Source organism: Rhea americana, unplaced genomic scaffold (assembly GCF_003343005.1).
Source record: "Rhea americana isolate MKP2758 unplaced genomic scaffold, rheAme1 scaffold_79, whole genome shotgun sequence".
Lineage (NCBI taxonomy): Eukaryota > Metazoa > Chordata > Aves > Rheiformes > Rheidae > Rhea > Rhea americana.
In genome coordinates, this window is record NW_028186967.1 from 693,640 (window position 1) to 719,810 (window position 26,171).

At 42.0% G+C, this 26,171-nt stretch overlaps 1 protein-coding gene across 5 annotated transcripts; it reads left to right on the plus strand.

Annotated features, from left to right (window-relative positions):
* The first annotated feature begins 78 nt into the window (after positions 1 to 78).
* On the plus strand, positions 79 to 25,004 carry SLC37A3 (solute carrier family 37 member 3). Of its 5 annotated transcripts, none has more exons than XM_085322645.1 (15): positions 79 to 99; positions 3,946 to 4,122; positions 5,071 to 5,185; positions 7,687 to 7,779; positions 8,285 to 8,368; positions 9,574 to 9,719; positions 10,489 to 10,585; positions 11,703 to 11,787; positions 12,788 to 12,969; positions 15,531 to 15,672; positions 16,856 to 16,957; positions 18,948 to 18,995; positions 20,000 to 20,151; positions 21,588 to 21,653; positions 22,514 to 25,004. In XM_085322645.1, exons 2-15 carry the CDS (start codon positions 4,022 to 4,024, stop codon positions 22,604 to 22,606), a joined length of 1,506 nt encoding a protein of 501 aa, XP_085178771.1. In that variant the 5' UTR covers positions 79 to 99; positions 3,946 to 4,021; the 3' UTR covers positions 22,607 to 25,004. The 5 variants fall into 5 exon arrangements, with proteins under 5 accessions (XP_085178771.1, XP_085178774.1, XP_085178772.1 ...); XM_085322648.1 differs by lacking the exon at positions 79 to 99 and adding an exon at positions 108 to 244; XM_085322644.1 differs by lacking the exon at positions 79 to 99 and adding an exon at positions 2,940 to 3,529.
* Positions 25,005 to 26,171: the final 1,167 nt, after the last annotated feature.

The window sequence follows — 26,171 nt, forward strand, 5'->3', positions numbered from 1 at the left end:
CGGACTACAAGTCCCGGCGCGCCCCGCGGCCGCGGCCGCCTCGGTGGCGGAAGAGCAGCGCCGCGTGGCTTCCGGGGGGCGGGGCCAGCGGCGGGGCCGGTGAGCCCGGGTGCCTCAGGGGTGGCGGGGCGGGGGAGGGGGTGCGGTGGACGGCGGCGGCTGCGTGGCCGTTTAACGGTCGCGGCCGATTAACGGTCGCTGGTGGAGCTCGCCCGTGTCCGCGCGGCGGCGCGGAAGCGCCGAGGTGGGTGTCGCTGCTCGGTGCCTCCCCCTCCCCGGCGGAGAGGGCCGCTCCCCGGCCAGGCGCGCTGAGGACGTGGCTTTTCGGGCGGCGGCGGCGGCGGCGGCAGCGGCAGGGGCCCTCGGCCTGCGGGGGAGCGCTGCGGGCGCTGCGGGGCTTGTCCCGTCGCCGAGGGGAAGGATCCTGCTCTCGGGGCGTGGGGAGGTGGGGGGATCGGTCTTCCAGGGCTGCGGGTTTGCTGGGGAAAGGGATGGAGGAGGGAAATAAAATCCGTGTTTTGGCTCTTCACTTGGTGCTTCAGCGGAGATTTTCCAAGCGCTCGGTGAGCGCTGGGGCAGCGCGGGGTGGGTGCCGAGCCGGGGTCGGCCCCGGGGGAGCGGGGCCGCTCGTGGGGAGCCACGCCGCGTGGAGGCAGCGGGAGGCGGCAGCAGCAGACGTCGGGAGGGCTGAYGTGCTGGGCTTGGTTGGTCCTAGAACCGGCTGGTTCAGTAGAGGGGATTTCCTGGCGGAGTTAAGTGACTGGCTTAATCGTGGGCAGAGGCAACAGACAAAATACTAAAGGGATGTAAGCATATTCTTTTCTTTGCAAATATGTTTTAATTTGAATTGCTGCTTATTGCCAGTGTGTGATGAAATCCATTTCTTCTCAGGTAGCATCCAGTTACGAATTTTGGCGATTGTGTTATTAGCTGAGGAGGTGTTTTGTCTGTGGTGTTTGTAAGCTGTGAATGGTCCTGTGCAAATTTGTGTTAGTGGCCTTCTTCTTCTGTTGATTTAGGAAGAAGCCATGTGAGGGTTTTAAAAAGTATTTTTTCTTGTTTTGCACTTTGGAAGCCCCAGGAATGTTAATTCTGGTCTTTCCTGCCTGCCTTGGATGGTGGCAGAGTGGTATTAAGGAAGTTTATTTTGAACTTAAGGTGCCTTATTTTGACCTTAAGGGAAGGGATAAGGGAGAATACTGAAAGTTTAAATAAGCTCATTCAAAATATTGATGAGTTGAGGGTAGATAGTTGCATACAAATRGTCAAAGCAGTCAAACACTGTAAAAACAATCCTTTTCCTTTCTTAAAGGCTTATGCTTCATTGCCACGGCCTCTGTGGTTTATCCTGTCTCCTAGTTTTTGCTCTTCCCACTCCAGATTTAATGTAATGTGTTCAGTATAATTAGAAGATCAGTTTTTGAGGATGAAGTCCTAGTTCTCTAGTGTTCCAGGCTAGAGAGGATGCCAGGTTGGAGTGTGCGAAAGACTGGATGAAGAAAGAAAGAAGAAAAAAAAAAACAAACAGAAAAAGCTCTACACTTATTTCTACCTTAGAAATAAATGAAGAAGGTCATCATATACCAGAAGGTTTTCTTCTAGAAAGCTAGCTGAGATTGAAAGCCRTGAAGAACAGATATTATAGTAGTAAACGCTATGAACAGATAGGTGATTTTAAGGTCAAAACCAAGACTCAATTTTAAAAAGGCTGGATATCTTAGACAAATAAGACTTATATTTGCATGTGTTGACATGAAGTGGGTAGTAAATCTCATGCTTCAGGCTGTAAAGTGATTACATGAGGCAAGAACTTTTCCCTCAGCATTGCACAACTAAGTGTTTTGCTTTCCTCTGAAGAACTCTGTTATCTTCTGCTGTTTGATGGGTGGGGAGAAGCAGAGAAAGAGAACAAGCTCTTTTGTTTGACCACCAGACTGCATGGTTTGCAGGCCTGTAAGGACATCAGTGCTGGAAGTCAGTGCTTTGAGTTCCTTTTTATGCTTCATGCAGCCTATGTATGGACTTTTCACTGTGTGTGTACTTGGATGAGTGCCAAGTTTTCATTTCCTGATGCAGAGAAATGGTCTGGGACCTTAGRTGGATGTGCTAGCAAMGCTGCCTGCTAAGATGCCTCTTCCATGGCTACCCTTGCCTTCCCAGAGCTCCAGCTGTAGGTGCTCTTTTTGCCAGAGTAAACCCAAGCAGCGTGGAGGTTTGCTGCTAGTAGAGGATGCTGGCAGACCTGGGTGGCCTTTCTTAGCTGGAAGCATGGGAGTGTGGCCCAGACACCTGGGCTGCGTAGATGCAGACTGTCTCTCAGACCTTGAACAGTCTTGCTGTGTTTGTCCTGGCTGGATGSGAATGGAAGTGTATTAATTCAAGAATGGTGTAGGATGAGTATGACTAGCCAAATCTCTAGGCTGAATTTGGTAAATCTACGTGCCGGTGTCCCAGAAAGAGGTTAGCTAGGTACCTTACTTAGAGGTCCCCATGCCCTGCTCTGTTTTACAGGTCGGATGTGGCCTGAGTTTCCACGGTGCTTGTTATATCCAGTAGTAGCTGAAATCTGTTTAGTGTTCAGGCACACTTCGTCTTTGAGAGAACGGTTCTTACAGTGGAAGCTGACCTGAAGAAATCTTTAAAAGTTATAGAAGAAGGAGCAGAAGGTCTCAAGAAGCCTTTGTGAGACATGGGCTTTTCAGCAGCATCCAGGAGTTGGGGGGGGGAGGGCAGGAGTAGTGGATTATTTCATCACTGCTCAGAATTCAGGATGTATTTGGTGTGTGAATGTTCTTTTAAAATGCAGCTCGCAATGACTGATTTGTCTAGCTATATTAAGCCACCTAGTGTGAATAAAATCAGATACTGCCTTCAGCAGTAGTGCTAACATGTAATAAATCTTTTTCTGCACTGCTGTCTTGATTGCACAGATACAAGTGTTTGTGTAGCTACTTTGAGAGATGCAGGGCAATCTAACTGAAAAGATCTCTGCCAAATGGAAAAAAAAAAAAAAGAAAGAAAAGAAAAAGAAAGGGAAGGGAAGGGAGGCACAGAGAGAGATTTCCCCCAGCTCACTGCCCAGCCAGGTCATTTCCCCAACTCTTGTTGCAGATATACTTCCTCAGCCACAGTAAAGGGAGTATATAATAGTGTGACATGAGCTAATGCTAAGAAACTATTCGTGTATCATAGCCTTTCCTCTGTAATGGTGTTATCTGGTATCTAGAAGTTTGGGCAGATGTCATCCATGCGGTACTGATGGTGACAGTAAAGTATGGCTTGCTATATGCTGCACTAATAAGTTAGTGACAGATGGAGCTATACTCTAGGGCATGCGAGTGAATAGGCAGGGAGTCTAGTTGTTGGATTTCAGCACTGTCCTCACAGTTACTTTCCTTTTCCAGGTGTACAAATCCACTCTTGGGTATATCTTTCAGTGGCATCTTAAAGAGGCAGTTAGACCCAAAACCATTCTCTACTAGTTACCAAATGCTGCTCTGTTGGCTTGTACTTCCCAGTCTGTGGCCAGGTAACAGTGGAAAATTAGCTTATTTATAATCACTTTGTAGCATAACCACGTATGTAAATGGTGCAGATTGGTCTTTAACATGGGAACACCTCAGGTTGGTAGGTCCTGGGGGAACTCATTTGATGATGAGCACTGAGGAAGAATCTGCTGGAAGCAAGGGCATGAAATAGGTTGGAGTAAAAGCATGAGACGTGTATTTGCAGAATGGAAGTAAAAAGACATTTCTGAACATAAAAGGTTTCATGAATTGCACAGCTGATGAGATGAGTAGAGATGCAAACCAAACTGAGAAGGACTGGCATAGAATTGCTCCTGTTGAATTTCAGCTGTTTGCAGAACATCACTGTATTTTATACTTCTGTTTAAATTAAAATATTTTTCATTTTTGCTCTTCTTCCCACTTTGTTTTATTTAAGTGAGAAGAAAAATGACCTAAGCACCTTCCAGCCTTCGTGGCCAGGGGCAGGAGTGGGGAAGAGGGCTGCCACGAATATGGCTTTGCCTGGGAGCTTGCGGAGGCAGCCTGCAAACAAAGCCCTTGTGTCGCATTGCACTCACCATCATATTACTGTGTTCCTGCTTACCTTCTTCAGGTAGGTTGCATATATCTCCCAGAGAAGTGCTTGTCTCACTGAATTTGGAGAGTTAGAAAGCATGTCCAAATAAGGAGAGTGAAGGTAGGGAGATAGTCTTAACCTTTGGCTTTGAGGCTTGAAAACAAACTTAAAGCYAGTAGTAATAGCTGGTTTGAGAGTCATGCGGTAATGTAGCTCAGTGTGCTATGCCCTTGTGGAGTCCAGTGACAAACAGGCCTTGCAGCAAAGGACAGACTGACTGCACCAAGCAGGCAGCAACCCACTGCAGGAGAGCTAATGTGACTGGTGGTGGGAAGGAAGTAAACTCGGATACTCAGRACATATTTATTGCATGATCTGACTCATGGAGCACTTTGCCATTGCTGTTGGGATCCTCTCATCTGAAATTACTGTTTGCAGAGGGATGACAAACCTCTAGAACAGAGAGGCCTCTGCTTCAGACCTGAAGAGGGTCTCCCACATTTGCATTTTGCAAGCTTGTCTATTACACTGACAACAGCTAGAAAAAGATATTACCTCTCCCTACGTACTTTGCCTCAATGATATTGTTAGACCTTTGCAGCAATACTGCTACTGATACAGGTTTTCTTCCAGAGACAGGTTAGGTAATGGTGGTTAGCCAGATGAGTACATGTTCTTTTTTTACTTTTTTTTCCCTTCCCTGAGGTAGCTCAGGGCACAGGTATCTTCAAGGGCACCTCAAGGACATACCTTTGTTGCACAGTCTTTTCCTCTTCTAAAAAGAGAAGGTCCATTACAATCAAGACCCTATTTCGCACCTCCCCATGTACCCGTAATTTTGGGGTTTGCATTACTGACAACTATCCTGTCAGTCCTCCACTACTCACTGGCTGCTTGGCATGTATCTGAATTTTGAGTCCCACCCTTTCTTGTTTGACCTCCAGAGAAGACTTGACCAATGTGTGCTTGTACTTTTTCTGACAGTTACTCCTTGCTCCATGCTTCCAGGAAGACATTCAGTAATGTCAAGGTCAGCATTTCTAGCCAGTGGACTCCCTCCTAYCTAAACAACACTGCCCTTGAACTCCAGCCATATGAGGTAAGGACACCTGGCGACTAGCAAGTGCAAAGAATGGTGGGTGATTTCTAGTACACTTAGGTTGCAGTGCAGAAGACGTCCCTTTATTTGTTTTTGCTAGGGACGCTTGTCTGAATGTGAGCGAGAACTTCAAGTGTCTTTGTAGTAGTTCTCTGGATTATCAGCTGTTGGCAAAATCTTTCCTAGTGATCCCAGAGAGAAACTTCCTGTAGAGCTATGGTGTTCCAATGGAAACTGGAACTCTGGCAAAGTCTTGTGTAGTAGCCAGGATAATGGAGAAGACAGGGAGGAAGAAAGGGGGATCCTACCTCTGAAATCTCAGTGGCAATAAGCATTAATAGTTAATGGGTTGCAGAGAACTCTGTAACATCCTTGCTGTGGTTTTCTCTGTGGTTTGGGCATTGCCACTGTGTTAAAACATTGGCCACAGTAGGAGAGCAGAAGACTGTCCTGAAAGTGCTGCCTGCTTAACCTCAACTGATACCGAAGAATGACATTTCCTCATGCCTCTTAAGAGGTCTGATTTTCAAAAATGCTGAACATCCTGTTGCCGTTATCTTTAAATCCCAATATCAACAGAGGCAATGGGAGTTTTGGCAGCTTTTGCTTGCAGAGAAACGTTGTGTGCTGGTTCCACTGCACAAATGGGAATGCAAGGACAGATACACTGGCTTGTTCCCATAGCCCTTTTAGAGATGTTTGTTTTTAGCAGTGGCTGGTCCTGATGCTTTTAAGAACTGGAAGAAATCTTACATTAACAACTCAATTGCAGCATGAGATCCATTTAAACAGGGAGATCCAGGCCAACTGCTTGAGCTTTATCTGCATCAGAAGTCTTTGATTCTTTAGAAACTTGCCTGAAGGATAAATGTTGCCTTTKTGTAGTAAGTAAAAACAGTAAAGTGGGTCTGTAACGTCTTTAGGATTTTATAAACTAGGAAAAGATACTGAGCATCTTGGAGATCCTAAAACAAAGTACAATGTATTTATATTGAATTCCTTAACTGACATTCAAAAAACTAGTATACTTCAGAAGGCAGTTGCAGTCTGTCTACTACATGCATGACTTCATGTTTGCTGGATGTTGAAGTTTGTGTCTGCCAAAGAAGAAAGGCTAAGTGGCCCTTCTTTCCTTACGGCATCAACTTAAGTCATCTTAGTTAGCAGTAAAGTGCATGATACATTTTGAGAAATTGACGGAACAGACTAAAAATATGAATCGAGTATTCTCTTAACATGCTATCAATTTTGAATTTTGATTTCTTTTTTAACCACAGCTGTCTATCTTATTATAACACTTAATTCCTTAAACAAAATGTTTTGCAATTGTTGCATCAATAAACTCTAGTGTAATTTAATTAGAAGGATGAGATCTTTACTTCTTTACTTCTCAACCTTTTAATATGTGCAAGTCCTGTGGAGATTTTTATGATGAGTATAATGACAATATATTTGATTCTCTTATCTTTCTAAGACTCTTGATAGCTTATAGACCTCCAGGGATCTGTGGTTAAAAGTTGAAGGCCACTGGTGTAAGTGGCTGTAAGTGGTCTCAAGTAACAAAAAACTATTTTTCAGGAACCTTATTAATTTTCTTTGACACACGAGACTTAAGCAGAAGCTATGTTGATTGACTTTTCCTTAGTGTTGTCTGTACAGGGTATTTTGTTGGAGGACAGAGTCAGACTAGAGCTGATGATGTTGTGGATGCATCCATGGATTGGGTTTGGGCTGCATTTTTTGTTTTGAGATTTTTTTCTAATGGAGCGGTTGAGGGGAGGGGAGAAAACTCTATCCCAATTAACTTTATTCATTCTTCAAGTCATCCTCCAAACTTGCTATTTTCAGCTGATGTCACTAATCTCAATTTGCGGATTACTGAGTCTTTTCTCCTGTTTGATTATATTGAAAATAAAATGGAACTTCAGAGTAAGCAAAAATTAGAAAGAAAATCAGACTTGAGTTCCTTATAAATAGCAGTTTCCAGCCAGTCTATTTCTTCCCACAGCTCCTTGTTCCTTTTGTGTTCATTCTTCCTGTTTGTGTTGTGTTCTTCCTATTTCACTTCTTATTATGGTTGTTGCCACAAATTCTTTAAGGGAGTTACTCATTTAGTGAAGACAGCAAGATAAGTATGTAAAAGACATTGCATATAAAACAGAATATCCCTTTATTGTATTATTCACYGAGGAGCTCATCAGTGTTTCTGTGTATGCAGCTGTCAGCTATATGCTTGTTAGAAGTAGAATTCATGTTGCCAGTCATTTTTCTTGAACCAAGTCAAATTGATGTTTCTCAGTTCTGCTTTGCTAGCTTGTCCTTTAAAAATGAAGTGAGATGGAAGTGGCTGTTTTCTATTGTACATGCATTAAAATGTTGGAGGAATAGAAGGTTGTTGAGGGGCCAGATGCTCTTTTGCATTGGAGTTGGGGTTTGAACTGAAGAAAAATAGAATGAGCTCTTACTCTCCCTGTGTACCTGTTACAATTTTCTCCCTGTAGCTCTGGAACAGCAACCATTTATTTGCAAATGCAGAAGAAGCTACTCTCTTCTTGGGAACATTGGACACTATCTTCTTGTTTTCCTATGCTGTGGTGAGTAGCTCTAATCCAAAGCTGCCAAGCTTTGGTTGAAACTAATTGGAAAGATTATACCCGTATTTGGAGGGGATGAATGGGACCTGYTTCTTGGATTTCTCTAGCATTAATGGAGTTCGAAAGATTAGCACAGCAGGAGATTTTTTCTTTTGGTTCTGTTAATTCTGCCAGCACCTGTCCCCCATGTCAAGATGTCTGTTAACAAATGCAAGAGAAATACTGTTACTCCAAAATTTTTCACACTCCTCTCATCAACTGGAGAAGGGGTAGTTTTATTGTTTCAAGTGCTTTCTGTTAAAAATTATTAAAAAATAATAAATTTAATGAACAATTTAGGAAGATAGTGTTTCTTTGATGGCAGAAGAAGAGTTGTTTAGAACAAAGCTGCCAGCGGATGTAATAGTACTATATGGGTCAACTTGACCCTTCTGCATCATTTTAATTCTTGCAAGTCACTAATGCAAACCTTGTCGCTTTGTTTAACACGAAGTTTTGTTTTCAGGGTCTCTTTGTCAGTGGCATAGTTGGGGATCGCCTGAATTTACGCTGGGTTCTGTCTTTTGGCATGTGCTCCTCCGCTCTGGTGGTAAGTTGGGCATACTACTGTGGCTTAGAAAACACTGTCTTAGGATTTGTGGATATGATTTTCTTTAAGAATAATAGGCTCTATTTAATAGGATCTGTAGCTGCACCTCAGTGGTCTCAAATTGTGGCAGTACCAGATTATGTAAAACTTAATAAGTGAAGACTTGTAAAACTTAGGACAGGAAACAGTTTATTACAAGTTTTGTTTTGTCAGATGTAGGTCTACACAAAATTATTCAGCTCTTCCTAACGTATCTGTTCATGGATACTTTGATGGAAGGAATTTCATAAATTTGAGGCACTGTCTAGGCACTTGATGAATTGCTTTTGTACAAGGTTAGTGAATTTGACCATTTTGAAATGGTTGAGTATTATGACTGTTCTCCTGGTTCAGGTATGTTGTCATCAAAGCTTTTCCTACCAAACACAATCTGCACTCTCACTAAGCATACATCTGCTTATGTTGTAATTAGTGGGAGGACATATATGTCACAAAAGAATGTTGTCTTAGAACAAAAGAGTTCTTCAGTTTCAAGCCACTACAGATAAGTGTGAAACGATTTTATCTCATTGTGGTTTTCTGGTTATTAAAGTAGTGGCAAAATATGTAGAGTGTTCTTGATTTACCCAGTGACTACAAATCCCACTATGGCCTATTGCGTTCTGCAAACACATGACCACAGACATGCCTCAAGCACAGCATGCCACAAAGTGTGTTTATTTTGGCTAGTTTGCATTAGAGCTTGTAGTAATTTGAGACTTGGCTGTAGTATTTATGCTAGAATTTGCTGAGCGAAATGACTGCTCAGGGTTTTGTGTTTTTACAGGACCGTGTGAGTTCATGTGTCAATACAATAGCAAGTTAGGATGCTGCTGTATCTTTACTGTTGTTGCTAAAAGTATTTGTCTCTTTCTTCTCTTCTGTTATGACTCTGCTATTTACAAAAAAAGTCTTTTAGAGTGGAAGTGCYGTGAGATTATTTCTCTAGCAGTTGTCTGGGCTCTGGATTTAGTGCTGTCAGTGGCTCAGCAGAGGGTGCTATTACCTTTGAGCATTGTTAAGCAATGCCAGGTCTGGCTGTGACCTAGCCTGTGTAGGTGTCTTGTCCCTGAACGGTCACTGCTACTCTTTTTTTTTTTTTAACATCCCTCCCTCCACAGGTTCTTAACAGTAGTGTCAGGTTGTTTTCTTTTTCTCCTCTCTAGGTGTTTTTCTTYGGTACACTCACAGAATGGTTACATTTCTACAACAAATGGTTCTATTGCTGTCTCTGGGTTGTCAATGGCTTGCTGCAGTCTACTGGCTGGCCCTGTGTGGTTGCTGTCATGGGCAATTGGTTTGGAAAAGCTGGGTAAGTTGAATTTTCAATGACTAACTTACCTGACCGTTGGAGACTTAGCTGAAACCCCCAAACCTACAGGTATAACTTTCTGTTTTGACAGTCCCAGTAGGACTGCTGTACTTACCTAAAGTGAACTGTGATAGTTTGACTGTTCAAGTACTAAACTAGTTATTAATATTTACAAAATGATGTGGACTTATTGACTAAGCTCTGTCACTTTAGCGCTGAAAAATGTTTTCCTGTTAGGTCAGGCTTAGTTATGTGGGATGAAACATAATTTTCTTATTACTTTATTTATTCCTGGAATTAYGTAACAGTGCAGTGTGAATACAATTGTGTGTGTTAGAGGTAGAGACTCACATTTGAAGAGTCCCATAGTGAGGAATGGCTGAATTTAAATTTTCATGTTACTGTAAAACTTGTTCCTGTCCRTTTACCACTAAAGAAGCTAGATGGAAACTGACTTGTTGAAAGGTAAGTCTGACACAGGATGAGAATTGCAGATGAGCTCCAGTCACAGCTTGTAACTCTGCTGCTTGCTTACCTGTGGTTTAGCACAGCTGCTTTAGAATAGAACTTTCTACACTTATTTATTTTATACCTGCAAGTTATTCTGTGTTTTGCTTTAAGTGAGGTTTGATCTTCTTTGAAGAGGGCAGGGAGAATGCTACAATTTTATATGTAAATTAAAGTTCATTCTAACATCATATTTCTCTCTTTCTCCTAATGTCAAACCTTTCTCCCATCTTTTCCTCTAAATTYCCTCGCTTTTCTACAGGAGAGGTTTTGTATTTGGGCTCTGGAGTGCCTGTGCATCTGTGGGGAATATTCTGGGAGCATTCCTTGCCTCCTGTGTTCTCAARTATGGCTATGAGGTGGGTAGCACTGTCTGGCTTCCTAGCTAGGATTGCATGTCTGACTGGGTTATGCAGAGATCAGTTTCTTACCCTGTCACTGAGTAGATAATAGGAATATTTTCTTCTTATCAGAGTGTCTGGTTTCATCATTTTGAGTTCTGTGATAGGAAGCAATAGGCAGAAAAGAAATGTTTTCCTTTCATGATCCTTTATATTCAGAAGATGAGCTTGAGACTACCATTTAAATGTGACTGTTGTTGAAGAGTTCTAGTGCCATAATGTACCCTCTTCTGATTTGGGTGGCTCAAAGTGCTCTTCAGATTCACGTCTATCACTGCTTCTCATTTGACTGAACTCACTGCTGCTGAGTAGTGGTGAGGTTTTGACAGGCTGGGAGGCATGACTTCTAAGTGGGAAGAGCTATGGCACAGCACTGCATTGCTGTAAYGTTTCAGGCAGGCAATTAGTAGAGGGAATATGTGTGAACCAGAGCACACTGAGGCACATGACCTGTGAGGAGAGGCTAACAGGGCTGAGATTATTCAGTCCAGAGAAGAGAAGGCTTAGGGAGTACTGAATAAGCAGCTTCCTCGTGCATATAAGGAAGTTGCTGAGAAACCAGAGCCATGCTCTTCCCTGAGTTGCATGGTGGTAGAAGAAGAGGCCATGGGTATGACCTGAACCATGGAAGGTTTCAACTGGATATATGGATTTTTTTTTTTTTTTAGTATGAAGTTAATTGAGGACTGGAACAAGGGCCAGGAGCCTATAGAATCTCTGTCTTTGTAGGATTTCAAGATGTGACTGAATATAGTCAGTGAGTCAGTGAAGTCAGTATTGACCATGCTTTGAGCAGTCCCTGCTAACATGATTAAATCTGTAATTCTGTGTTGTGTCAACTCCTTCCTCACCACTGTCACCTTCATACACTAGAATCTCTTTTTCAGTGTGGTCTTTCAGTGTAGATAGAGGCAAGTCTGTTCAGGAGATGCAGAGATTGCTTGTTTCCAAGTTAAATGGATGTAGTCTGGATTGTTATTGCTATGTTTACTCTCTGACAGGGTTGGAATACAGGGAAGGGATGCTGGCATGACTGAAAGTATTTAGAAAAAAATAATCTTTTATTTATCTCCAGTATGCTTTTCTGGTGACTGCCTCAGTACAGTTTGCTGGAGGAGTCATTGTCTTCTTTGGGCTTCTGACTTCACCAAAGGAAGTGGGTAAGTAGAAGACTTACCCACTAATCTTTGTGAAAAACAGGTTTCCATCTTTCTCTGTAGTACTGAAAGTTCTACTAGCGCTGACCATGCTTATCCTCAGAGCTCTTCTGTGCATTTAGTGGAGCAAATGCTTTCCTCACAAGATGACACTAAATGCTGTTTTGGATTATGTGCCTGGGTATTTTTAAAAGTAAAATAAAACAGCCTCGCTCTAAAGCCTCCATTAGGATATGCGTAGTTTCCCATTTTCCTTCCTGGAAAATTGGTATTTTTTAACAATCAGTAGGAAACTGATAGATGGCCACTGTTGGAGCAAATCATGACAAGCCTTAACTTTGCGTGATGAAGGGAAAGTGCTTTATGCATACATGACTCCTTCAACCAATTAAATAGTGCTCATGTGGGGTAAATGTCCTGTTTTGAGAAGATAGTGGGCAGGGTAGAGTGTGACAGGAAAACAAGAACTCTGGGGCTTCGACAGGGCTGTAGAGGTTTCCCAGACACCTACAAAAGCTATAAAGTTGGTAGCACTAAAGCATTCATCAGATCAGAAAGCACAGGGCAAGTTCATAGGCCTGCTGCAGAGCAGGTATTAACAGGCAGCAGCTGTCAGAGTAGGTGCTAGTGTACTCTGCCTATTCACTCAGATGAGGTTACGCGCAAGAGCCAGTCCCAAGGAGTCCAGCCACAAAACAAGGGGGAAAGTGCACTAATTTGTTGTGTCTTCCAACTAATGGCCAGACACTCAGAACAGACAAAGCCGACGCCAGGATCAGGCAGAATACTTCCAAGAGCACTGGAAGACAAAGGGTAGAAACTGGTGACACTTCAGAACACCGTCTAGAAGAGTTTCTAAGCCAAGGAGGATGGAGGTATGGGAGAGCAAGGGAATTGCTAGAAGGGAGAATCGCTTAAAAGAAGCGAGCGTAGCTTTGAAGTGGAGAGAGGGTGGACTTTTTCTGGCCCATTGTTCCTGTTGTAAATCTTTTGTATAATTTAGGCCTTCCTGAGCTTGGAACAGATGAAGAAGGCAGTGCTGAGGAAGATGCCCACAGACCTTTAATGGATGATGATAATGCAGATGATGAGGACCGGAATTACTCTATTCAAGCAACTGACACTGATAACCTGCCAAAGGCCATTGGCTTTTTCCAGGCTTGCTGCCTTCCAGGTGTTGTACTGGTGAGGACTCTTAGCACGCTGATTCTTGAGTGAGATCTGACTTTTTATGCTGCTAAACACAGATCTGTCTTTTTGTGTTGTCAACACAATTGTCAACATTTGGCATCATTGACATGTTGACCTCATGTTGTTGTTGATTTCTGACTTACGTTGTTAAAATCTTGGGGGTTGGGACCATTATCTTTGTGTGTAYGCATTGTAATACTGTCCTAATATGTGGTTGCATGTTAGTCTTGCTGTTGAACTCTTGCTTCATTTGGTGCATATAGTGAGCCAACTGTGGCAGTAGAGAGACTACRTTTTTTGATCCTGAATTTAGAAGGAAGGCCAGGAGCAAAGCAGGTGGTTATAGATAGTCTCTTGGTAAGGTAGCTACTCATTGCCCTGAGGAATGGGATTCTCACTACTAGCTGAGCGTCACAGAGAACTCTGTTGCACTGGTATTTGGGTTTGATGGTTGTTATTATTGGTTTTTTAATTGCCTTTGGGCAAAAAGCCTGAAAAAGGCTTAATCAACATGATGTAATATCTGGCAAAGTCTTTTTATAAACAACTGTCAGCAGGGCCTGGTGATGCAGTTTCACCATTAGCCGAAGCTTAACTGAATTCTGGTTACATCCATATTCCTGTCCTTGTACTTCTGCGTCAGCATTGTTGCCCAATTCAAGTATTTGGTTCAACTGAAAAATTAATCTGCCAATAAAAAAAATATAATTCTCCTGTGCTAATAGGCTATGTGTCCCCTAAATACTAGAGCTAGTACAAGAAAGGGGGCAAGGAGGCTGGCTCAGTAATACGATATAAAATCTCTCAATTGTTCATGAAACAGAACTGTTAAGCGGATGGTGCTGTCAGATACTCTTAATGAGTAAAGCAGTTGGTAGTTGCGATTAAAGTAACAAAATCTAGAACGGGTGGGTAGATTGTCAACATGCAGAGTGCTGGATAACCACCGCTCTGTGCTGTTGCTGAAGACATGGGTTCAGGGATGGCAAAAGGAAGTGAATCCTCCTGAAGTCTCGCTTTGAGGCGCATTTTTGGTTTTGTTAAGAATGGGGTGATGTACAAAGAACCTTTAGGTGAAATACTTTGACAGTGGTGAAGGCTTTCTAAGTTGATGTGTGACTTTTCTTCACTGGCCAGAACATAAGGAGGTATTAAACAACAGATGTTGCTCTTTTGGTACTTGAGATTTTGAGGGCATGCTCTCTGTGCTAACCCAGCCGTGTGAACACCTCTGACACAAATCTGAGTTTTATCTGATGTCAAATCAGTGAGTGAGAAACCACATACTGAGAGAACCTCCGAAGTCTGATCAAAATTATGCAAAGATACTAGTTGACTTAAATTTGTCTGTAGTTTCTCTCTTTTATTGATGGATGATATGGTAGAAGAGTTCTAGTATAGACAGATATCCCATGGGGCTCTGGAAATTCAATGTTTAATTGGTCTGACAGTTGGCTGACAGTTTCTAAATGCATCGTAATAAATATAGCTTGGCACAATGCAGCTCTACATACCAGAGCCAGCAGAACTCTAGTGAACAACACTGTCTTACATGTGTGGTGAAGATTGCTTTGTGACCTTTAAGAGTGGAAAAGCATTGACATTATAGCTAAAAAGGGTATGTTTATTAAAAGAATCTACATTTAGAAGAGATTATATGGGGGCTCTTACTGTATCAAAATGTCTGCTTGTTAAAATCCAAAGACAAGTGCATGTGCACAGTCCCAAAAGCTGTGGTCACAACATGTTATTTTTTAAGTCTTCATTTGCCTCTTCAAATAGGGGTTCCTTCAACTGCCATGTCAGTGTTTGTCAGGAGGCCGTACTGAAATAGTGTGCCTTGTTGTTCTGCCCGCTCTGCATGCTGGCCATGCAGTCCTCCTGAAGGAGAACCATTGCTGCATGTGAAAGCTCTAAAGGCAGAGCTCTCCTGCTCGCAAAGGAGAATTTGAGCCCAGCAGCCAAGAGTAGGAGCCTGTCTCAGCTGTTGAGTTTGGAGGCATACGCTTAGTGTTGGCCAAACCTTYCATGTTGTATCCTGGAATACCTGCCTGGGGGTTATGAACGATTTTTTTTTCTTCTGGTGCTGTAACCAGATGAACCTTATGAGCAGCAGAAGATAGCGCAGAGAAACTGCTTCATATAACTTTTCTCATCATGATGCACAGATGACTAAACCTCCAGCTTGTTTCATGTCACACGGTTGGCTCCATTCTCTTTAGTAGGTGAATTAAACTTTTTGGGGAGTAGTAGGGGAGGRGAGTGAGGAGCCTGATGTTAGTTCTTCTCGAGGTTACACTGACAGTATTTTAACCTTCTGCATTCAGTAAAAAGAAAGTAGTTTTCCTGGCAATGATTTTCTTACTTTTGGATTCCCTTTGATCAGCATTAAGCTTTCATAGTTCTGCCTCCTTATATGAAATGCAAAAGCGATTGCATTTCATATAATGAAGCCCTAAAAGCTTCATCTGGGTCCAGARCTTTATGAGAAGAAGCAGAAATGCAGTTTGCATTTCTCAAGTGCTAACTGCTTGCTGGCTGACTCTTTGTTCCAGTATTCTTTGGCCTATGCGTGCCTGAAACTGGTGAATTACTCATTCTTCTTCTGGCTGCCCTTCTACCTCAGCAACAACTTTGGATGGAAAGAAGCTGAAGCTGACCAGCTCTCAATCTGGTATGACGTGGGAGGAATCATAGGTGAGTGAGCAAGTGAATGACATCCTTATGTAGTTGCCCTGTTAGTATTTGAGAATAAAAGATGGCAAATGCAACACAGAGCACATGTTTAGTGTGATTTAGCTTAGCGAATATGTAAAAGGGCTAGTTATGTATGTGGCTGCATGACTGTTTTCTAAAACACGAAGTATGTGAGCACCCTAAAGAGTTTATATGTGATTTAAACGGTGCTATCTTATTCTTGTATGGTACCCCCAGCAGGCATTTTTCTTTACTTGCTAGGACTTTTGAACAGTGCCAYGTACAAAACGGTGTGCCAGTGCTTCCTACATCCTTTCTGACAGGTACCTTTGAGGGAGAGGTTAGACTTGGATTTAAGTGAGTTCYGTACTGTCCCTTCAGCACAGAGCTCCCCAGAGCAGACATAACTGTGTTGTGAAATCCAATCTAATTGCACTTACTTCTGCTTGCTGCAGAATCTGTCCCTATTCCTCCAGAATGTAATGAGGAATATGCTGTCTGTCTGGGCTTCCATTCCTCAGTGTTCAGTTTCTTGCTTTATTCCGTAGTCCAGTTAGCCTTTGTAGAATCAACATCTTTATTGTGGTCTCTTCAGAGTCAGTTTTTCTGCCTCTCTGGCTTGTTCTGTATTAGACTTTCCCAAAATGTTCTGTTTTTTACCAGCAGAGCAGTTTCTACAGAGGTGGCAGTGATGCATATGCTGATCTTTGTCAGCTATCGGCATTTCTTGCCAACCTTACATCTACCTTGAGTAGGTGAGACAGAAGGAATGAGACCTTTGTGTGCTAGTGCTTTCCCTTTGAAGCAGAACTTCCTTTTTTGTGCACTTTCTATTAAAGAAACCAGCCACAATGTTAAGCTTGCTCAGAATTGGGAGCTGTGGTTACTGTGATGGCCCTATAGGGTAATGAAAAAAAAAGCAGAATCATCGGTCAGTTGCACGCCAATAAAAGAAATAATATTTCCTGGGAAAACAGTATGAGTAGTTTGCTCTACTCTGTCCTGGCCACCTAGGTTTGCAGTTGCCTCTGTGTCTTGAGTAGTAAGAGCAGGAGACTTAGTTTCCAGAAGTGTGGAGAAAATGTACATTAACGAGAAACAAGAGGCCACTGCACTCAGTGAAATGACCTAATTTTGTTCAAGGTGTTAGCATCTGGGCCTGAGGATGTTTTATTTTTTGCAGGTGGGACCGTCCAAGGCTTGATTTCTGATGTGCTACAAAAGAGAGCTCCGGTGCTGGCAATTAGCCTGCTCTTTGCTGTCGGCTCTCTCTTTGGATACAGCCGTGAGTATGTTTTTGCTACATGATGATCGGAAGCTCTTTTGATACTTTAGCGAGAACCAGAACATAGTCCGTACTGATTACATTCAGCTGCTGGTATTGAAAGTGATCCTGGATCACTATGGCACCTTTTGGTGTATTTTGTTTGAACTGTGACACTGCATAAAACTTCACTGAGCTCAGAATCCAGGAATGGGGGAGGAAGTCTCTTCTCTGGTTAATGAGGTGGAAAAGAATTAGCTGAGTAATTGGGCTTCCCTGAAGTGGTGAGTGATGGCACTAATCCCTCTCCAATGTCAGTGAAATTTCTGGCATTGTCATTGTATCAAAACTGCAACTGGTAAAGCAGCAAATCTGTCCRTGCCGTAAAGGGAAAAGGAGTCTAGGCACAGAGTTGTGCAGGAGTATATCTACCACAGAGGCAGAAGCTCTTAGACTTTGCCACTTATGCTTCTGTATGTTGTGAAATCTAAGAGTTTCTCCCTATCTTGTGGTAGATAGAGCTCTCAGTGACTGATGTTTTTCTAAGGAGCCTGTCAGGAAAACTGAACAAAAGGGCAGACAGATCTAGTGTCTGTGAAGTGATGACTGTGAAGTTATTGTAAGGTAAGGGATTTGTATCTGCAGTGATACCACTGCTCTCCAGTAGTACCAGAATGCTTTAACTCCCTTGCCTGTCACTTTACTTGTCTGTGTTCTCTCCCATCTGTAATAAAAATGGGGTGGCAATGCAGACCTTCTGTAGAGCACTTTGAGGTCCATGTATGAAAATCAATGCCAGAGCGACACATGAACAGTAGAGCATGCCTTTCTGAAGTGTGCTTACTCAACTGGTCTCAAGGTCAATAGGGAATCCTCCTGAAGTAGTAAGGGTCAGGTTTGGTGGTGTTCAGTGGAGTTTTATAGGCCCTTGTGCTAACTCATTGCTTTCCTCAGTGAGTTGGAAGCAAATATAAAATTGTTGCTGATAGCGAACAACCAGAGGTGCAAGTGTCTTGTGCTTAATTCAAGATGCACTACTGCCTGGCCAGATAAAGAAGGGTTAGGTAGGCAATACACTGTTACTGCACTGGATAATTAWATCTCCATCAGCTAAACTAAGGAACAATTTTGTGCTCTTAGCCTGCTGCACACCAGAGTGAAAACAGGCCAAGAATACAATAGAAGACTGCAGTTTGCCTTATGCATGGTAACTTGACCATGTGTAGACTCTAAGGTGTGGTTAGGAGTAAGGAATTCAGGTGATGACTGGAAATGGGGTATTGGGGAAAACAGTAACTCTGAAAAGCACTGAGGGATTGTAGTGGAACAGCAGCTGCATAGATGCAGGGTGATGCTGTTCGTGGAAGGGCAGACAGAACATTTGGATATCTAAGTGTGGTTTTGTAAGGAGTAAAGAGATTGGGTTTTTGGTTTTAACCTCTTGTCCAACATTGTTTAGATAATTACTGGATTACTACCTCCAAATTTAATACATGCATTTTAAAAAGGACAGTGAAAATTTTGGAATGAGTGGAAAAGATTATTAAAGTGCTGAAATGAATACTTTATGGAGGGAGAGTTGGAATTGAATCTCTCTCACTTTCCCAGAACGACAGAGGAAGGATACTCTTACTATGCAGATGGATTTTTCAAGGAGAGTAAATGCAGACTCTGTCATGGAAAAGGTATCGCAAAGGGTGGAAGGCAAAGCTAGGCAATCTAGTATAGGGGCGGATCATAAATGTCTGATGGCAAAAGTGATTTTTCTGCTGTAAAGTACTGTCAGGGAACTGGTGGAYCTTCAGTCTCTAAATGCCTTTGCAAGAACACTAATCTTTGTGCGAGTCTCTGGTCAAATAGAAGTTACTGTTGCCAGTACATGGGTAACTGAATGAAACTGAGCAGATGGTTCAGACAGGATGTGTGCATGCTTCTTTCTGATCCTAAATGAATAAATGGCTTTCTCAAGTTCATTTGGGTTTTTTACACTCATCTAGTCTTTCTCCCACAGGTTCTCCAAACAGTAAACCTATCAATGCTGTGATCATGGCAATTACAGGTATCATACAAAAAACCACTGTTACCTCGGTAGAAAGGTACATTGTAGAAAAATCAGCAACATGAGCATCAGGTGGTGGTAATGCATTTGTGTGTGTTGCCATCTCTGCTGGTTTTGCAGAAGTAGTAAAAGTTGAGGTCCAATTTATGGTACTTTTGGAATGTGGCTGTAGGAAAACTAATTTGCAGATGGGGGTATAGCATATTGACTATATAGATTAAGATATTGGATCTATAAAGCTCTGCCTTATCTTGCTGTGACAGAGACAGATTTGTGCTAAAATACCTAGCAGTGATGTGTTATCTAGAGCATGGACACATGCCAGCTGCTGCTGTTTGTGCTACAGGAGCAATAATCTCTGGTAAAGGGGTGAATGTGTGGTGAAGTTGTGAGCTGTAATAGCTAAATTCAAGGATGTTTGTCTGTCAGATGCCCTGCGTAATGTGAGGGGTCACCAGCTTTCTGTGCTACCAGACGTACTATGCTGTGTTACAGAATTAAGATTAACCTGCATGAATAGAGCCTTTCTCTTGGAACACTCCTATTTCAGAACGCTCTGTCATGTGGAGTTTTCTTTCTTCCATCTCTCCGCCAGCCCCTGGAGGTTGAGCTATAGCATGGGAGTGTACTATCCAAAGTAGAGACCTATCTTTATCTGCTTCATGTTGAGGGTTTGCTTGTGCATGTTCTTCAACAGTAGCTTTCTGTGTTCAGTTCAGTGCATCTTGACTCTTCTTGCAGAGTGAGCCACTTCCAATTATTTCGGTTTTGCTATGGAATGAAAACGAGCCTGTTGGCAATTTCTGTATGCATATTCCATGTACACAAGCTGTACTGCAACTGTATGCTTAAGCTGTAAGGGTTTACCTGCAATTAGTCTGAGATCACTGTACATAAAATCCTCATTCTGAGGCTTGTGTGATAGAAAAATCTGTGTTTTTAAGATGTTCTATTGAGAATCCCCAGCATGTTTTACATCAAGGCTGTTTTCTTGGCATTTTCAGGATTTTTCATTGGAGGCCCTTCTAACATGATCAGTTCTGCAATTTCTGCTGACCTGGGTCGTCAGGATCTGGTCAAAGGCAGCAGYGAGGCTCTGGCAACAGTCACAGGAATTGTGGATGGAACTGGTAGTATTGGTGCTGCAGTGGGCCAGGTAAGGCAAAAATAAAAAATATATATATTTTGAATTTTGTTTGGAATTCTTGTTCAAAGGTAAGGTAACAGCAAACCCTTTGTTTACAGGAAAGTTTACCTGTGTAACCAACCAAAAATAACATACTTATCACAAACTTTACAGTGTTTACAAGGTAATTTAAAATTTGCTCTTACTTGTAATTTTCTTTTCTATTTAGGGCTTTCTTGCACCTTGTAAATCTAGCACTACTTGCTTTGATAGTCCTCACAGTATGCTGCCAGGCATTTGACGACGAGACAGTTGCAGAAAAGGAAACTGATAATGTGTCCACTGGACATTCTTATTTCTCAAATACAAGTGATGACTATGTGGAAGAGCACAGTGATGCTTTGGGGAGAGGAATATTTAGTAGAAAGATTGGAGCCAGTTTCTCCCAGGTCCTCTCTAGCCTTGATAAGATACCAAGGACTTAGGCAAGAAGTGCAAGTTTCTATTCTTAAAAGGGATTTGGGTTTGTGTCTGTCATTTATCGCCTGGTAAATACAGTTGTTTTGTCTCTCACAGGAAAGATGCCACTTAGTTCCATGAAACATGGAAAAAATGCATGTGTCTTGTGGACATCTTAAAGTGCACTGTTACACTTAATTTTCTTATTATATTGTCTTCAGTGTTTCTGTCTTCCTCCACACATACCACTCAAACTTACGTCATCATAAAAACTGGGTCTTTAATTCTGAAAAATTCCACCATCCTTCCTATTGTAACATTGCATTTATTTCAAGAGAGACAACCATGATGTCATTCTGGGGGTGTATGAATAATAGCAAATGCACAATGAATGTGTTAGAAATTCAGATCCTGTTTTGTGCTAAGACAGCCAGTAGTGAAGAAGAGGGCCTTGTACAGCAACGGAATATTAATCTGCTAATAAGGAATACATTTTCTTCTGTATCTTATGTAGTCCTATCAAACTGGGATACAGTTCAAAACAGACTGTAGTCTCAAGTGTCTTGCCTACGTTGAAGCACTAAGTAGTTAGTGGTTGCACAGCTGTTGCAAATGTGTCCTGTGTAATTTATAAGCCATTCTAGAGTTTTTAGTTCTTATGAGTGTACTTACATCCACTTATGTCCCAGTGTCCTGCACAAAAAACTTGTATTCAAAGGAGTCAATTTGTCACCTTTGAAACTGTAGTTCAGTTCTATCTTTATGCTGCTGTGAGTTACTGTAAAGCTTGAGGACAGTATCTCCACTTTGTCAAGACTGTGGGTTTTATACAGAAAGGCTGCTGTCCTGAATCATCTATTGTATTAGGGAAAGATCAGCTGGAGGGTTTTGTGATCAGCTTTTTATGGAGCGTTAACAGCTCTCAAATTTTAGAAAATGAAAGAGTGATGTCTGAAAGTTGTGCTTATCTTCATGATTTCAATCATTTTTTTTCTCTCTCTTTTTAGTATCTAGTGTCTCTGATCCAAGAGAACCTGGGATGGATGTGGGTTTTCTATTTCTTTATTCTAATGGTAAGAAATTTTCTTTTTCTTTCTTTTATCAAAGTTCAATCTGCAGTAGCATGTTTTTGTGGGAATCTGAAATTGTGACCTAGGTATGCGAGGTGTTCCTGCAGCAGCTGCAGACTCTGCTGTTTCCAAAGTAATCTCTGGTGTRCCTTTGCCTCAGGATGTCTAAGTCAACCAGGTTCATTTTGACTCATTTAAGGTCATGTTGCCCAACAGCAACTGGGGTTGTGGCAGAGAGAGATTTGAAAATACCTGTAAGCAATTCCTAAAGCTTATTGTATTTGAAGGTATTGTATTCCAAGCTAGAGTTGAAAGCTTATTGTATTCCAAGGTAGGATTTTTTTCTCCCTTCCATTGCCATGGTACGTGATTTCTAATATTTTCAGGGAGCTGAAGTTAAGCTRCTTGCTTATCAGCCCTTCAAGATTAATGAAAGGAGTGATGAGGATTTTGAAGCCTTGGCCTTGTACGTGGGAAAGGAGACTGTTCGGGCTCTGGTCTCAGCATTGCCACAGTGGTGAATGCTGTACAAATCATGCAGTATTATCTGCGGGAAGTGCCAGGAACTTTCTTTACATCTATTCTCACAAGTGAAAAAGCCACTTTTGTTACCTTCAGAGACAGCCACGAGAAAAGCYGCTGAGGAGGTGAAGAACACAGCTTCTTTATTAAAAGAAGATTGTGACAGTCAAAATCATATGTGCTTTCCTTCAAGCTCAGTCTTTCCCATCTGCTGGGCTGTTTTGTCATCCCTTCTCTTACCCATGACTTTCTGTGGAGGCCTAGAACACACACTGGAGCACAGGATGGTTGCAGTAGTGTTTGCTCTACACTAATTGTCCTGGGTGTGTTTCTTTTCACAGACAAGTTCAACAATCCTGTTCATTTCACCATTAATAGTGAGGGAGATCAGATTGCTTCTGCATGAACGGCGCCCACGAATGCTAGCTGGATGACTCCCGTTTCCACTAGACGGACTGTTGTACAGACCTGGCAGCTGGGAGAGTAATGAAAACTGAGGGACTTGTTTGTTACATCCTCCAGGTTTGGACTAATTCAGAATGGCTCCATGAGACTTGATTCACCTGCTTTTGTGAGCTCAGTGTTGAGATACCAAATACTCGAATGGCCTGAGACCATCCACACCATTGAGCTGCTGATCTAAGCTAGACAATCCACAGGACTGGTACAGGCCTACCAGATACTTCCATGTCCGCAATCACAGTAAAATCTGCAGGTTTGGGGGGGGGAGGGGAGAAGAGGGCAATAGGGATGGTTTTCACTACTATACTCATTCTTATTTATTTCCGGATGTCCTGACCAAAGGTCAGATGTTTAAAACTGACAGTGGAGAGGCTGTCTTGYGATGAATTTTGATGCTTTGTTGTGCTGGTGAAATCATACAGTGCATTTCTAGTCTAGAAAGGGCAAAAATGATTATTTGGAATTTGCGCTGTTTCAAAAATGCTGTTGCTAAATCTGTGCACAGATGGACCTCTGCTATTCCTAGCTTGTAACTGTCTCGTATTTCAGCAGGTTCTTATGGAGAGGTTAACTCCATATTTGTTTTTAGCRTTGTATTTTTTACTAATAATGTTACTAATCTCTGGGAAATGAGATTTCAGATTCTAAATATTTAAGTAGACAGTGTGCAATATTTGGATAACACTTTACTGTGATCTGTGAAAATATGCTTTAACAGGTCCTTTGTCACTAAAGAATTCTTGAATGGCTTTGGGGACCGGGACTGGGAAACATACTTTCACTAGCGGTTTGTTATTTGAAATCTGATCAATACTGACCAAAAATGAACTGTTGGGTGACCCTGTGAAGGAAGCTGGGCTCACCGATTCCATTCTCATTGGGCAGTTGTCCATGTCTAGAAAAGGAAGACCAAAACTGAGTAAAAGGAACTTAAGGGACCTTGTWGCTCTTAAATATGGGCTTCCAGACTGGAGCTGAATAGCAGTTATATACCTTGGGATGGCATAAATAATCAAGTGCTGCTGTTTGCCCCATCCTTCTCTGCCTGTGGTTGCATAGGGGACCCCAAGCTCCTGAGTTTTCAAAATGCGTTGCATCTTGAAAAGAAAAATAGATGCAAGTTGGCTACAAAAACATGACTGCACTTAGTATGGTAGTATCTGAGCATTTTCCAGTATGGTAGTAAGGATGACTGTCGGACACCTCTCACATTTTGTGGTGATGTTACTGAGATAGTGAATGACCTTTCAACAAATTGTTTTCTGCTTTTGCCTTGGAATGTTTCATTGTARTAAGTACTTGTTAACCAGCAGAATTTCTGATCAAATATTCAGTCTAATTAATCAGTGATGTCTGGATGGGAATGGGGCACAGCAATTTCTTGGAACTGAAAATTTGAAACTTTTTTTAACAGGGATAGTTGCCTTTTAAAAATGTACAGCATTTTTTTTTAATTTATGAATGTCAATTTTTAGTCATGTGATGATTGTAATGAGTGGAACATTATTAGTGCCTTACAGTTTTTTCTGTATTGAACAGTTACTTTGTGATTGCTGCTTCTGCAACAACAGCTCATACAGCTTTGCTTACTGGGAAACTTGTTTGTCCTGTTTTACACTTTTTTGAGAATCTGTCTTTCTTGGTGGAAATGATTCTTGCATTCTTTGTTAAACCACAAGAGGTTTCAGTGCTTGGGAAAATGATGCCATTAATCTTGACTAGGGACCTGAATCCTGCTCTTGTCTCTTCTCATTTGTGTTTCAATTTTTGCCGGTATATTAGAGCAAGGGACTGAGAATCTATCATCGTGCTCTCAGAATTATGCCCTGGGGTTAGCGTTCATGTCCCAAGCTACTCATTAGTCCCTGTACAAATAGAATCAAAACTCCTTGAAATTTAGTTCCAAAATTCATGGTGGCAGTGTTTGCCCCAGCCATAGTGTCTGAGAATCTGTGGTTTCGAATTCCAACCTGGATGAGCTTTTTGGCTKACTGTCTGGGTGCTAGATAAGCTTCTGATGAAAGGTGGAGTGGGAAGGGGGCATGGCGGGCGGAGGAGAAGCAGCCCGGGGGGAACAAATGGTTTCCTGTAAACAGTTCTGTCCCCTCTTGAGAAGTGTCAGATGTGTTGTGAGCACTGCAAACACAAGCTGCCTAGCAGCTTGCTTGCAAGTGTGCAGTGGTCCTTTGAGGCCACTGTTGATTAGCTAGGCATTCCTATGTCTTCAAGACTTTTTTTTTTTTTTTTTTTTTTTTGTTCTAGGTTTTTGGTTCTGTCTGTTTCCTCAAGGTGCTCAGATGGAGAAGGATTTTTAATTTGATAATGTCTAAATTGATCTCACATGAATAAACTTACTTTTACTTCATCTGGGATTACTCTTCTGTGTGCTTTATTCCACTTCACTCAGTGCAGTTTTGCTGAGGCGTGTTTCTCTTCTTCCTCTTTATAAGCCTGGATCTGACAGTTGCTTCTCAGTCAGCTGCTGTGAAGAACTGAGCCCTGTGCAGTGCTTGCCCACAGGGTGTCAACCTCGCTGTTCCCTAACTGTAACACTTAAACCAAGCCTTAATACCAACCCCAAAGGGGGCCCTGTTCCTGCATACTGCGATTTGGCACTCTTCCTGATCGATCTCATAAGCAGCTTTGTGAGATTCCCCTGACAGAGGTGCTCATAATGATGTAATTCATGGTATTAAATAAAAAGCCAGAACTCATACTTGATTTTATTTATTTATTTATCTACATGTAGAAGTCAGGTGTTTTTCCCTTGAAATTAAACATGCCATGTGCTGCTGGCCCTGCTGTGCCTTCTCTTCTGTGGCTTGTTGCTCTGAACACAAATCTATTCCCACTCTTAGCTCAGTGCTTAAATAGACACAGTGGGGAACTTTGTAATTATGTTTGTGTTTTATAGTTCACAGTAGATTCAGAGCTGGGYATGATACTGGCTTTCTGGAGAAGCTCCAATATGTACTTGTTTTGGTTCCACAACTCCAAGTAGTTTAGTGGTGCTATGATGCTATTTGTTAAGGAAAGCAGTGATTCATATTTTTATCCCTTTCACTTTTTTTTTTTTTTCTTATTCATGAGTAGAGTTAGAACTTTCCAGCTGCTGGGTACTCTAACTTGGGTTTTATTTAGTATTTGTTTGAAAATACTGATACTAGCACTTCTCATCATGACTATTGTGACTGACCTCTAGAGGCCAAAGTTTGGACAAGCAGAAGTATAGCAATTACTAAACTTTGAAAAACAATAATTTGGAAGTGATTTCTGTGTGTTTGACTGTAGCCCAGGATGTGACAGCCTCTCTGATCAAACTAGTTATGAATGAAAAGATGTGCTTCAGCTCCATAATACTCTTCGTATGAATGTATGGCCTTTCAAGCAATACTACTGAGCCCTGGTCCTCTCAGAAGTCTGGAACTGGAGGGCACATCACTCTGCCCAGCAGCAGTCACCAGTCTCCTCCAAAGATGAAGAGTAGGACTTCTGCCATAAATGCTGGGCGTCCTTGGAGAGCCTGTGAACTTCTTG